The 14,600-nt window shown below is 39.0% G+C and overlaps 1 protein-coding gene across 1 annotated transcript in view; it reads right to left on the reverse strand.

The window, feature by feature from the left end:
* Positions 1 to 5,837: 5,837 nt before the first annotated feature.
* The window catches only part of LOC140946539 (uncharacterized), a 31,774-nt gene continuing 23,011 nt past the window's right edge, over positions 5,838 to 14,600 (reverse strand). Inside the window, exon 4 of the mRNA XM_073395668.1 lies at positions 5,838 to 6,209. Coding sequence (XP_073251769.1) covers positions 5,896 to 6,209 — 314 coding nt within the window. The 3' untranslated portion in view covers positions 5,838 to 5,895. The remainder of the gene's footprint in view (positions 6,210 to 14,600) is intronic.

Raw genomic sequence — 14,600 nt, forward strand, 5'->3', positions numbered from 1 at the left:
ATCCACATAGCCTGCACCTATACCTACACATGGCTACACATGGCTACACATAGCCACACTTAGCGACACTTAGCCACATATAACAACACATAGAACCCATAGCTACACACTGAGCCCCACAAATCCACACAGCCACCCATAGCTACACATAGCTACACATAGCTACACATAGCCACAAATTGCTTTTTGAATGTTCTCCTCCTCGCCGTCATGGAGGCAGCTATAGTTTGCGGCCATATACTTTATTTAAATCCCTCGACTCGCATGATTATGTTAGAAGACTTTGAGTGGATCAGAATTCCACCAAGTTGAGTTAACTTATAGTGGTCGCTAATTTCCCTTCGCTGCCCTTTTGTAGCCATGGATCGATTCGTCACGTCTTTGTAGTTTTCTGAGCGGCTATTTGTTATGATAAACAAACGTCGACAATACAACATGGTGCAAGTTGCTTCCCACGTCAATTAAGAAACAAAAATACGTACCGTAATACTGTGTCAGGCTTCAACGTAAGATACTGTTCCGTGCAATAGTTGCCGCCGTATTAGCTTTCACAAGTCGCCACCCACAATACAACTTTGGAATCGTTTGCACTGAAATTGTCAGTTTTTTTTTAAATTTTATCCCAGTGCAAATTGCCTTAATAGTCTTATTCTTTTTCAAGCAAATAGCACTAAACAGCGAAAATGAACACCCAAAATGATCAGAACGGCCCTATTTACCAGGCCCGAAAAAGGTGTCTAATGGTTGCGAGTTGGTTGTATTAATGCCATTATATATTGTAGGTAGCTTTCTTCACTTCGATTCCGGGTCTGAATCCAAAAACATTTATCTTTTGGCATTTCCAAATTTTGCAAAGGTTTTGACTGAACCTGTAGTTTCACTATTGCAAGGTTTTAACGATGTGTCAATGGAACAGAGGTGGAGGGAGGGGGGGGGGAGGGTATTGCCATGTATGGGCTATAGGTATGTGCCGCTGTGAAGGGTAATGGTTTTCAAGCAGTTTTCTCTGGGATAGAGTATATAACAGAGCGTTTGGGTCTAGAATAGGGTATCATTTGCCAGGAAACTGATCAATTGGTTGAAGATTTTAGCCTAGAATAGGGAAATCGGGAATTGCCACTAAAAAATGTAAAAAAAAAATCAAATCAGGATCATATCTAGGATAAGGGGCGGGGGATTTGAAGAGTTTAGTCCAGTATAGGGTAGCAAAATTCAGATGAACTAGCTCTGGTGTAGGCTAAGGGTTCAAGGGTCCCAGCGGCACATCCCCACCCAAAAATTCCTAAAGTACTCCTCTCCCCGGGCCTAAGGGTTATATGTTTTAACTGTGTGTTTATGCAGACAACCATTTCAACACCTGTTCTATCGTGCAACTGCAGAAAATATTGTCCAGCTGTTAACAGCACCAAACTAGAGGTAAGTTACCGCCGTTTGTATTCGTATATGTTGATGTGCGAAGTTGTTTATTGAGGAAACGCGATATGAGTAGCAGTTGGGTTATTTCTTAGGTCAAAACGTAAGGCTAGACAAAAGAGTAAATAATCTCAACTTACTCGCGAGTAAGTTTGGCCATATTGAAACGATATAGAAATCTTTATCTGAAAAAGTCAGTTTAGGGTTACAACAAATTCTAGTCCGCGAGCGGTCGTCCTTCATTCCTCGGAGCCACGCGCGGCGAGAGAAAAAGTAAAATTATGCGAATTAATTATTTTTTCTTTGCTTAACATGGGCTTCCGCCCTTGTTTCTCGCTGCTCCCTCGACCCCCTCCAACGCGTGTTCTCGATGTACTGTGTCTCACAAGAAAAATAAGAGACTGCTCGCAGTCTAACCAAAATTATCAAGAATCATGGCTCTTTCATCCTTTACATTTGCTTCACTTTGCTTGTGGTAAAATCTCGTTCTTCCCTTTTTCTATTTAGAGTTTTAGTCTGACATTTTCTCAATTATTCATGAATGATGTCAGTTTATTTGGGCCGAAGGGTGCACAAAGCTTGTGTGGTTTGAAAACAACACCATATTCGGTAAGAAAACTGGACGACTTAAAATCGAGAAGAGACCTCATTTAGTGTTCTGCTCCTTCGATTGTTGTCCGACGTGCAACTTGCAGTACCATAACTGTGTGTTAAACCCAGCTAATAATCAAGCTCACTGCTTGAGCCAGGCTTACAGTTGTGTGTCAAAATGCTTGACCGAAAGTTCCATAAACATAACGATAGAGGGACAGGTGACATCAAGAATCTGACAACAAAAAATTTCAAATTAATGACTAAAATGCCGCGGTATGGTGAATGAAGAGAACATCACCTAGAAAACGGTCACGTAAAGAAACTGTATTTCTGAGAAAAAGGAAAAATGCAAAACAGCTCGTCAGTGTTTTTCTAAAGGTCCTGTGGTACCTCTATTGAGCCCCCACCTCCCCACCCGTAAGGAAACTTTTTCTCGAGAGTATTACCCATATACTATGGCGACAAATGAATGTTTTGCCAGGCATTTTAGAAGTTACCCAATCAAGAAAGTTTGACAACATGCTATATAAAATAGCATGATTGATTGAAGCATTTGTTGGCGTTGCTAACAGGGAACTTAAGGCTATGTTCACAAAGTAGCGGATAGATTTGACGCCGGCACAAAAACCGTACTACTAGTTCAAACATAAAAACGGTGATTTCGGCGCGATTTATGTAACGGAGCAATACTGCGTTGCACCGGTGTTGAAGATTGAGAGTCCTCGGATAGGTGTTTATAAATCGATGAAGCGACCGATTCAGCTCTAGCCTGTTCCAGGCGTTTAAAATTTGGAATGCGGCACAAAGTCAGAGCAGCTGGGAAAAAAAATAAGGAGGGAGAGGTGGAGAGAGGAGGGAACCTTCCTTTGCTCGGCTCAACCTACGCTGTTTTTAATTTCTTTTCACATCTTTTTGTGCTGTCCACAGAAACTGAACGCCTGGAACAGGCTTACACGGCTCAGATGACCTGGGTAATGACTATTTAACGAATAGATTCCATGTTGCAGTACGCGGTGCGCCTGTTCAGTAATTCCAGATGACTTCAAAATGTGGCAAAAACAAAAATGCGGCACTGAGCTGCACTGAGCCGCATGCGAGTGTGTCAATGATGTTTTAACCAAATTTTGACGTCTTCTATGATATTAGTGAACAGACCCAGGGTTACATGGAATCTATATAGTTTACATAATGAGCAGAAAAGAAACAACGACATACTTGCCTCGTACCGCTTTACTGTTCGAGGATTTGTCCTAGATTTTCAAGTCGTTCAAGAACTTGTCTCGGTTTATTCTTTTTTTTTCTTATCTATAAACAGCTCCTAGTAAGCCATTTTTAAAAGGCTTTCACTTGCTTCAAACGAACTCGCAAACAATTTCAAAATCGCGTCCATGTTGAACAAAAAATAGAAAAGCAAGTCTCCACTTCATCCATCATGTGTCTGTACTGTAATATATCATCACCACATTGTAAAAATGCGTGATCAATACATGGATATTGTGATCAGTTAGATGGGTACATGATGGGCTCCTGGTACATGTAACTTGCGAACCAGCACTCAGGTATGAGATCTTTCGCAGGAGAATATTGCATGTGGTCCACGCCATCAAAAACTTTTAAAAGATAAAATACTATAAAGATAGAAATCTATTTAGCGTCCATGGCCAGTCCATGTCCATCCTTGTCATCCGTTGCAAAAAAGACAACAGGAGACAGTTTAAAAGGCCAAATATGAAGTTTTAAACAACAAATCTCGGGACCATTATATCAGGGGCACCCAACGTCAATTTTCGGAGAATATCTGTTCGGAAGACGATTTGAGATGTAGAATTTTCGGAACATTTGCTGTAAATTTCTTGCTTGCCTGCCTCCCCTAGGATTTTCGAACATCTAAACAATGGTATAATTTCCCATTTTAAACGGATTTTTACCTTAAAAAGGTCACCTAAAATTTTCGGGAGCCTTTTTTCTGGCAGAAATTTTCGAAAGGGTAAGTTTTGATTCCTATAACTTTCGGATCGCTAGACTTTCAGCTAGGAAATCCGAACAGATGAAAAATTTTTAGGGGATAAAAATATGCCTATATCTATCGTTTTTAAAAATACTAAAGTACGTTTAACAATGCTATGTTTAAGTGGTTTTGAACTATATTCTCGTTGGGTGCCCCTGTTATATTTGGAATTCAAATGATGCGCACTAATTGAAAGGGTTTTGCTTTTTAAATTGATAGCCCTGACGAGGCCCGGGACGAGGCCTTTTAAGACAGTTTTGTTTAAAATAATACAAATTGTTTGACTGCCGTTGTGATCATGAGTCGAACGTTAAACGAGCTTATCAAAGAGGATTGATCATATATAATCAAAAACAAGCTTGCTTGTAGCATTTACATTTTTTAATGATAACAAAGAAGAAGAAGAAAAAAAGAAAACACGTAGACACTTTCTCATAAGTAAGTAAACTTTATTGAACTCGGCCTTGAATATACTAAGGCCGATATGTCGAGGCCTTTGACTGATTATTTAATTAAAACTAATTTTTTTTTTTAAACTTGCGTTTAATTTTTAACTGCATGTCTAAATAAAGAATGTCAATGTATATATCAATGTCTTAAACACGGCAGACATGCACCGGGACTGACTTTCACTAAAATCTTTTATGAATGCTAAAGTGAAAAGAACAAAACCAGATTTTGCATTTGTTGCCGGGAGCGCTTTAAAGTTGTAATGCAAAGAGATTTTCATTGGGATTTGCGAGTCGGGGTTGTGTTCGAGCAACTCGCTCGCTTAGCCATGCCCTACCAGGAATCTGATTTACATTGGTCTTTACTGTTTTTGACTTTTGCTAACAATCTTAATCTTAATCTTCTTACTCCTCTTCTCTACTCAATACTTACTCGGCGGTGAGTGAGTAGTTCAAGCGTAGTAGCGGTTTTTATAGCCAAAGCTGGACATGTTTGGGTAACTGACCGTAGGAATAAAAACAAGGTAAACCCGCGGCCGTGTGGGTAATGTTTTGGTATTACTGAACCTACATGACTGCGACTTACAAGAAGCTACAAACCGATGAATAATTAAAACGCTGGTTAACAAACCCAAACAGGAACTTCAAAGAGACTAATGAATGAACCAAGGTCAGCTGTGACACGAAAAACACGACCACCTATGAAAACCTAACATCCGACAATGGCAAGAGAACAATATTCCTAATTAAAATGGCATTAAGTAAATCCGCGAGCTATGCAAACCTTCAAGTAGAAGTCTGAAAATTACAAAATAGAAAAAAGGAAAATGCCTATGCGCACCAAATCCAAATTAACCTTGACTCATCTAGTAATAGAAAAACGAAACTTAGAAGAAATACAAATCTTAAAAGTAACTATTAAAATACTTCACAGCAGTTGTAAAAGTGTTATTAAATTGACCTAAGCTGACGTGACTTCTTTTGTTATAACAGTGCAGGTTCACGTTATCATTGAGGTTCTTAAGTGCATTAATTTCAGTCGAAATTTTCTGTTTCCAGACAGCTGGCTAGGGCTGGGAAAAAATGTGCCTTAGTTTATTAAAATCTTAAAATGGTTAAACAATTAAACTTATAATGAAATTAAAGCTTAATTACTCCAGTTAAATAGTAATTTACGGAAATCACAAAACTCATTATCAGTTTTACTTTCCTTGACTAAAAATAAAATGACGTAAAAAAAAAAAACTTAAATAAGCAAGAACTATATTCCTGTCTCGTGTTTAACAAATTAAGATCAAGAAAATAAAGAAAGAAAGATTTTCTACGTTGTCGAGAAATATACATTGGGAATTATATTTTTTTAATGTAGTAAGTATGTTAATATAGCTGCATGCTTTATGGCCGTAATTAATGAAATGGTTCTTTTTATATTTATTGAGTAGGGTCAAGATAAAATACCTCCACCTCATCAGGTGAGAAGTACTCAGTCCCGGCCAGGATTGTGTTTGGGTCCTGTACTGCAGCAGGAGCAGGGTAGTAAAAGCCAAGGCGTGCGTATGAGTGGCTGTTATTGTTGGCATTATTAGCAATGTAGATGCCTAGACCAAACATTGGACCATACCCTGACCACCTGTAAATTGCCGGGTCTGGCCACCTCACCTCACTCACAAAGGGATCCAGCTCTTCCTTATTGCTAATTGAAAATATAAACGCCTTGCGAGTGACGCCATAGCCACCACTGGACTCTAACAAACCAACAAAACGTAAGTATTAACTTTTGAGTAAACACTGTGGTGTAGTTACTCTGTAGTGTATTTTCCTTAGTTTGAATTTATTTATTTATTTTTATTTTTATTCTTGACTTTAAATGAATTATCATAAACTAAAACAAAACAAATTTAATAAGAACCATGAGTGAAATGGAATCACACATTTTTTTCAACTTTCCTTTTTTTTCTTATTTTCCTCCCTTTGTTTATTGCATTGCTATTCCTTACAGTTAGTTATATTTATGAAGATGGACATAGTCTTTAAAGACAGATATACAGAGATGATGTATGATATACGCCAATGATAATGCATTTCTTATTTGCATTGACATGTGATGTAACTAACCTTTCAGACCTTTTCCTTAGGGATAAGGGAACCAGTAAGGGATAATTGAGAAAATAATTTTGGAGATAATTGAATTGTTTTAGGGAGTAATGAAAGTTCATCATGGTTCGACATTAATTATGATCTACACTTATTTTTCTCCCCTTTACTTTTATTGGTTATAGGATCGCAAGCTGGATAATAAGGTGGGAATATCTTTGCCGCCAAGAAAAACCATTTTACTATATTCACAAAACCCACGAGACAACGGCTGCATGGTTATTGTGTTTTTGTTAGCACTCGAGAAGAGTCTTTGTGAAATCGCCGCTTGTTTACGCGCGTAAAAAGTCGCCTCTGGAAACGGATTAATCGAGCCTTTGCAATGCCATAACAATCACAATGACTATTGCATCTTTTCAGATACAGTTATACCCTCTTTAATTTTAACATGAATGTAACTACAAAAATTTGTGGCAAACATTTTTTTTTCTTTCCCACAAAAAAGGGCGGGGAAAGGGGCAAGTTTTTCCCCCAGCACCTCCCCATGTGTGTTCTCTTACTTTTAGTTGTAACGTTCTTACAACGTTTAGAGATAAGGGATATCTCCTCTTAGATTTACAAGAATAAGGGATAAGAACCCCCTCCCCCTACGCTCCCCCTCCCCAACAGGGCCTCATTGAACCGATTCCGGGATCATAACAAGTTTGATACCTGTTTTGTGCAGAAGTGATTATAGCTGCAGTAGGTATTAAGGTGGCTCCGTAATTAATACCAGAGCATTTTGCTGTGACAAATTTTCCGTCATAACTTTTTCGATTTTGACGCGATGGCTGCGAAACTTTGCAAAGAACAACAGATATCATCCGGCAATAATACAAAATATTCCGATTTTATTGATGGTAAATATTTCTTGAGAAATTAGCGCTTAAAAGGACCCCACTGTTCAAAGAAAATCGCGTCTAGTAAAAAATTTTTCTGATGTTTTTTACTGAAATTTCTAGTATCGGCTTCAATTGATATAATAAATATGCCAGAGGAATTTCAGAAAAATCGTTGGAGCAGAAGTCCGTAACTAAAAGTCGCTCAAAATTCAGCTGTGAAAATGTTTTGGAATTTCAAAAATAAATTACTATCAGGTAGAAGGAGACACCAGTTTGAATTTTCGGGACAAGTAAATTCAGCGTTTGCTAATTCTTAAAACAAAAGCCGATTGCCTATCGTGCTATTCTTTAAAAGGTACTTTTTAGTTTTAGAAGCACTATAAATTGCTCCAAACCTTGCTCTGAAGTAGAATTACTTGTTCTTCGACAGTTTTAAAATATCCCTTGGCAGTTTTCGCTCAAACTCCTGCTGCATACATTTTGATGTATTGCAATGCATTTTCAACGACTTTTACTGCTGTTCGTTGCTTCCAACTCAGGAAAAAAGTATTGAGATTGGACGCTACCTCGTATCAGAGCTCAGATAGAACTGTCCAGCACCTTTGTTTATGACTACAAAATGAGCAAGAGCGGCAGTTCTGCGAGGAATTCGCACCTCACCCAGGGGGGACGAAGGACAATGATGACCATGCCTATTAATTACGGAGCCACCTTAAACTAGATTCAATTTACTAAACTTCAACTTGACTCCTTGGAGGGTTCGGAGGGGGCAGGAGTGGGGTACTCCCATATTTTGGCTAGATGGGTATGTAACGCCCGAAAAAGTATGGTATTTGAGAGTCTTATCCTTCCATACTGAATCAATTTTTCCCTTGTTAGTGTTGTGTTCCCGCCGTTATCAATTGGTTAACATTCAAGAGTCTACAGGTATAAACGCCCAGCTACACGAGAAAAAAAAATGGTCTGTTAGCTGAACTTTACCTTAGAGTATCATGAAAGCGACTTAATGAAGACTTTTTCGGCGTTTCTTCACTCACGCTCTTTTCTTCGCGTGTGACTGACAATTAATTTACGAATAGGCCTTCTGATCACTCAGGGCATGTGTTGCCTTTAAATTTTTATTTTGTGTTTTTTTTCCTTGAAGTGGGTCTCATTTTGTAGGGGTGCGCCTTAAGAGCGCGTCTCCGTAAGAACCGACCAGTGATTTCGGATCAAAAAACTAATTTTCCTTATATTCTGGGATATTAAAGTCTTTACATAATTAGTCACAAACATGCATTTTGTTTGACCGAAAATGCGAAATTTTATTTTTTACGAATTTTTGAATTTTCGGCCGGTTGGCACCGACGCAATATAGCCTTTGAAACTGCAAAAATCGCCTACATTGCCGGCGCTACAGAAAAATAAACAACTCGTTCAAGAAACGATTTTCTTTTTAATACATGTATACGGATACACCACTCCAGATGTCCTAGCCATATCACAGTTCTGAATTATTTATTCATTTTAACGGCACGAATCTTTTTCCTGGCACGTGTCATCAGCCTTTCATCAAAACACGAAAATAGCTCAACTTTGAGGGGAGTTTAAAAAAGTGTGGCACCCGTCTGAACGTTGCTATCTGTATTAATACAAACTATAAATGATAGTAAAACGTAAAAAGGAATAAAATTTGTGTTTTTTTTACGTTTTCGAATATGACCGCCGTTTGAATTTCCAGAAATTTTGAAGACCTGATAATTAACGAACACTTGCCTTGTGCTTTGCTCGTGAAAGTCAACTTCACTTGATGGCTTGATGGATCTCACCTTAGTTCTTTTTCATTTTAAGGTTATTTCTTAAACGTCTGAAACTATATTGGCCGTTGATTCCGTGTTTATACTTGTTTTGTTGCAATGTTATCTGGTTTGTAAAATGGTCGTATCCGCGAGGGTGACTGGTTTGTGACACCCGACCTCGAGGTCTTTGCTAAAAATAGTTTTTCTTTAGGATCGACTCCTCAAGATATGGCAGTAAAATTTCTTGGGCAAATAAAACTAATTTCTTTGCAAATGTGACGCGATAAGACGCTAAGAAAGCAATTTAGCCCAGTTATCTATTTGAAATACGTATGCGTAGTTGTATGCGTGACAAGCCCAGTCCTCGTGGACTGGACACGAAGCAGACAAGAGGGTCTCAATGGGGAGGTGGCTTTTACGGCTTTCGGCTAAAATTTTGGCTCTTTTACGGCTTTCGGTTAATTTTTTTCAGTTACGGTTAACAAAAATGTTAAAAATTAATTCCTTTTGTTTCAAAGAGTTAAATATTTATAAACCGCTATTTTTGTATCTTTAACGCCAAATAAAGATCTTAGGACCATCTCGGGGTGAATTTAGAGAAAATGTAAGGGTTTTCTTTCCCCAGGGACAAAGCAAACTGTCCTTAATAACGAGCTGTTGTTGTTGTTGTTTTTTTTACCATAGCGAAGGAGGGTACAGTTCGACTGTCTGTTGTGGCCTTGGGAAAATCTACTTGTAGAGATTTTCGAGGTTAAACATGTTCCGTATGTACGTTGCAGAAAGAAAGAAAAGATATAACGAACCACTTAAAATACAAACTGATATTCGTCAGGGCGGGTCTGTTCGTATGTGTGAGGCATAATTGATCATTAATAATATTCATACTAAAATTCTTAATGGCAAAGCGAGTAAGAGTTCCGGAAGCCAGAAGTTTATTTAATAAAAATGTTATGCTTACGCCATGCGTCACGCCGAGTATTTACTGTTCTGTTCTCTCTGTATATTTTGATTGTTGTTGTTGCTTTTAGCAGTTGCCTTGTGATTGCTTTGCAAAAAAGCATGAAAGTGCAAGTATCAATAAATTTCAAGACTACTTCACTACCCTATTTGTATTCTGTTCTAGGTAAATCACTCTTTTGTAGATGAGGACGTCACTCTGATACCCCGTTAACAGGATTATGATCGTTTTTTACCTGCACCAGAATTGAAAGACTAGAGAGGCCCTAATTATTTTCGACTTAACAATTTTGTAGAAAAACGTGCATGGGTTAAGTTCGTTTGAACCTTGTGACCTAGGAAAAAAAATTACTTTATTTATGTGACAAGCTATTACGGTCAGTGGGGAACGTGTGGTGGAAACCTTTTGGTTCGGTTTAATACGTGCTTCTTGCATGATAAATTACACTCGCTGTACATTGATAACCCGATAACCGATGAGAGAAAGATTAATTGCAACGGAATTGCAATGACGTCAGTAGCAAATAAAATTGATTTGATAACGTTGGTCCTATGTCGGTCCCGTAACCGGTTCGGCCGCGTTATGGGCTCGAAAATCCTTCAATAAGAATGAGCGAGACCAGGTTGTTTTTTAGCATGCGAGACTGAGCCCCCAGCCAAATCTTTGGTCTTCACAAAAACGGCTGGACGCACGACCTGGTTGAGGTCATTGTTATCTAAGGTCTTCCTAAGTGCTCCTGAATACGTACAATATTCTTTCAACAAGCCTACGCCCTATATTCTCAATCGGGCCTGATCAAAACAATTCGGACCCGATTACTTTAAATCGAGCCCGATTTCTTTGAGATCCCACCTGAGATAGATCGGACCAGATTTAAGTTCGTGTCCGAATAAAGCAGTCGAGTCCGAGTTATTATTTGGGTCCGACTGGAAAATATGGGACCCGGTATCCCAGAAAACGATAAACATCCCCCTTGCCCGGCCCCCGCTTTCGCACGAAAGGAGATCGAGAAAAATTTACCCTCGAATCCACACTAGATATAAGACGTTTCTTTTCTTTTCTGTTATTTTCTGTCAGTGTTCTGTCATTTTTTTCCTTGCGGTAAACATTGCCTGAAAAGTCTACCCTTTAATATATTTCAACTAGTGAAACCCATATCCTTTCATATACCTGAAGACTTAAAAACGAATTCGTTTGGGTTCGGTGAAGGCCTCCCCATAAAGGCTGTCACTGCTGAGCTTCCCCGGATTCCCCTGATGCCCGATGTTAATTAAGTACGTTGTGTACGTACAATGTCAAACCCCACGCTTCATATCGCTTGACTACACGAACAAGGGAAACGAAGCCCCGCTGCAAAACCAGGCCCCACTCTTTAAACAGTACTCCCAGCAGAAGTTCGTATGTAAATATAGTTCTAAGACTACAAAAAGCCACTCTTTCTATGAAAACAACAACTATTGGGCTGAAAACCTCTTAGCTAATCCTATGATAGCTTTACAATGAGAACACAAAAGTATGATGAACAACATCAGGCCATCTCTGGTGTCGCGACACCATAAACTCTATGTGTTCGGGGAGTAAGGTTGCAAGGTCGGTTTATGTTTGCTTTGTCATTTCCGGGCTTCGACCTTGAGTGCACCTTTCCTTGTCTAAGCAGGGTTCATGCACGTGTTATGTCTTTTTGTCAGTCTTCTGTTGTACGGCTCCACGGTTAATCAACACCTATCCACCGCGTCGGGACCCTTCGCCTGCTCGTCGTCGTTGCTGCGTTTAAGTTAACATAAGTTCTGAGTCATTGAAAGACAAAATTTCCCACTTTTCAAGCAGAATCTATTACGTGTCCACGTTACATTTAGAGAAATAAATTAGGGACGGGGGGTGGTATAACCCTTTGGGTCACCGACGAGAGCCGCGTTATAACTGCGAGTCCCGGGGGGGCACTTGGGTATTTTTTGGGTGGGTATGTGCGGCCCGGGACTCCAAATTGGCAACCCGTTCTAGAAAAAATTTCCCCTAAAATTGATACCCCGTTCTAGAAATAGGCCAATTTTTTATACCCCGTTCTAGAATTCGCCCTAAAACTAACACCCCGTTCTAGAAATGGGCCAATTTTTTATACTCCGTTCTAGGGTGCAACAAGAGTACAACGGTTTTTGTTAACGCACTGAACCGTATTTTTAAAAGCAATCTGTCCTTGAATGCTTTCAAATGGCTGCTTAAAAAAGGGGAGAGCTTTCGTGCGTTCGAAATATTATACCCCGTTCTTGAAAACGCCTCTGAAATGGATACCCCGTTCTAAACCAGGAGCTTCAAAATCACGACCCCTTTGGGCGGCACATACCCGTATAGGTAATGTATGGGAGTACCCCCCCCGGGCTGCGAGTCCTCAAATTTGAATAGAAACACTTTTTAAAAGAGGGTCTCAATGGGGTGGTGGCTTTTACGGTTATCGGCTAAAATTTTGGCTCTTTTACGGCTATCGGTTAATTTTTTTCAGTTACGGTTAACCAAAAGTTAAAAATTAACTTCTTTTGTTTCAAAAAGTTAAATATTAATTAACCTGTATTTTTTTGAATAAAGGTCTTCGGATCATCATGGGATGAAATAAGCTATTCTTTTGAAAAATTTTAACATTTGATAGATTATACTTTTTATAACGTATTCCACTTCTAATATTATTTTACACTTAAAAATGTCAATAGTCAATCTAAAAATAATTTTTGTGAAAAAGCAAAAGCAGACACGCGAACGCCCAACTCAAGGCCGGGGCACGACATTCATTATAACAGAAATGGCCGTTTTCACACTAGAGAAGGATTATTCGTGTGAGACGGGTTATCCGTTTGATGATTCGCGTCAGATAGGTAATACGTCTTAATTTGAAAATGGAATAGCTTTAAGTTTGAATGAACAATCCGCCTGACTTTTGAAGACGGGATTATCCTTTCCAGATAGCCTGTGTATAGCGGCCCCCTCCCCTGAGAAAAAATCGGAGAAGGGGTGTGTACTGTCGCAATTTGTAATAATCATCGCACTTTGTAATACCTGTCGCAATTTGTAATAAATTCATCGCACTTTGTAATACCTATCGCAATTTGTAATAAACCGTGTCGCACTTTGTAATAAAAAAGGTGTCGCAATTTGTAATAATAGTCCATCGCACTTTGTAATAAACTAAGCTGTCGCAATTTGTAATAATTCCATCGCACTTTGTAATAATTTTTTGAGAGTGATTCAACTTACTTCGTCAACATTAATATAATGCCAAAATATGTATGGTACTTCATAAATAAAGATGATGACGTCTGCTAGCACGTAACATCTCCGTAACATTTTCTTTGGTCAAACACGCATGTCTTACGCTATAAATTTTTCTGCCTTGATTAATCACGTGACCAACTAGAAACGCTTTTATGAAAGACATGAAACTTCCTGTGACATATCACCAAAAAGAGATGAATCATGTTTAAATTCAAAAATATTTAAATAACAAAAGCAACATTTAACAACAGAAAATTCATGAATAACCTGGCATTCGTCGTCCAAATCCATGTTTGCTTGCCAAGTGAAGTCTTCGGGGGTGGGCGGGGGGGGGGGGGGGGGGGGTGGATAATCCCATATATGAATGGGCTAGATAGGTAAGTACCGCCTGATAGGGTATGGTTTTTGAGGATCTCGAGCCTTTAATAGGGTATCATTTTTTTACGTTGTTGGCCTTGTGTCTTTGGTTTGATCCTTACATGGGGTAACTCAAGTAGTAATGGATGGTTTATTCCATCCTTTCCATTTTGTGGAAAAACAGTAATCCAGAACACGCTCGGAAAAATTGCAAGGTCTTACGAGTTGTATATACGCAGGGAAGGATAATTTTTTACTATCCCCATGGTATTTGCTTTAGAGGACTCCTTATAGAAAACAATTATTTTAAGATGGAGTGAGTACTCCTTTTGTTCCTATATGGGACCAAATCAAGTGAGAAGAATGGACCAAATGCCCTGCCGGCTCAGGGTAAGACCCCAAGTGAGTGTTATAAAAACAGGTACATACGAAGGTATTGGCCAGCGATTAATTGGATTTTGCGTTTAGGTTTCTGTTGTAGTTCGACGGTTTGCCACTAGTGAGGTTTTTTTAATTATTTGCAGTAAACATTTTGAATCTTTCCAGGCCTCTTTTGATTAATTTGGCCAAAAAAGAAGCCACTATTACTTCTTTAAGATTGCGCGTTAGATAAGGACGATGCACCACGTGTTGTGTCGACTTGTTATAAGATCTAACAAGGAACTCTCCTGGTGTCCTTATTCGAATGACGTAGGATGGATGTTACGATTTGCGGAAATTAAATGCTTTTTAATAATGGCTCGTTTGTGTCTAGTGTGTCTAGATTCTGTACTCTGACAACGCTCTGTCCAGAGGTACATCCCCGTA

This window comes from Porites lutea, chromosome 8, assembly GCF_958299795.1.
Source record: "Porites lutea chromosome 8, jaPorLute2.1, whole genome shotgun sequence".
Taxonomy (NCBI): Eukaryota; Metazoa; Cnidaria; class Anthozoa; order Scleractinia; family Poritidae; genus Porites; species Porites lutea.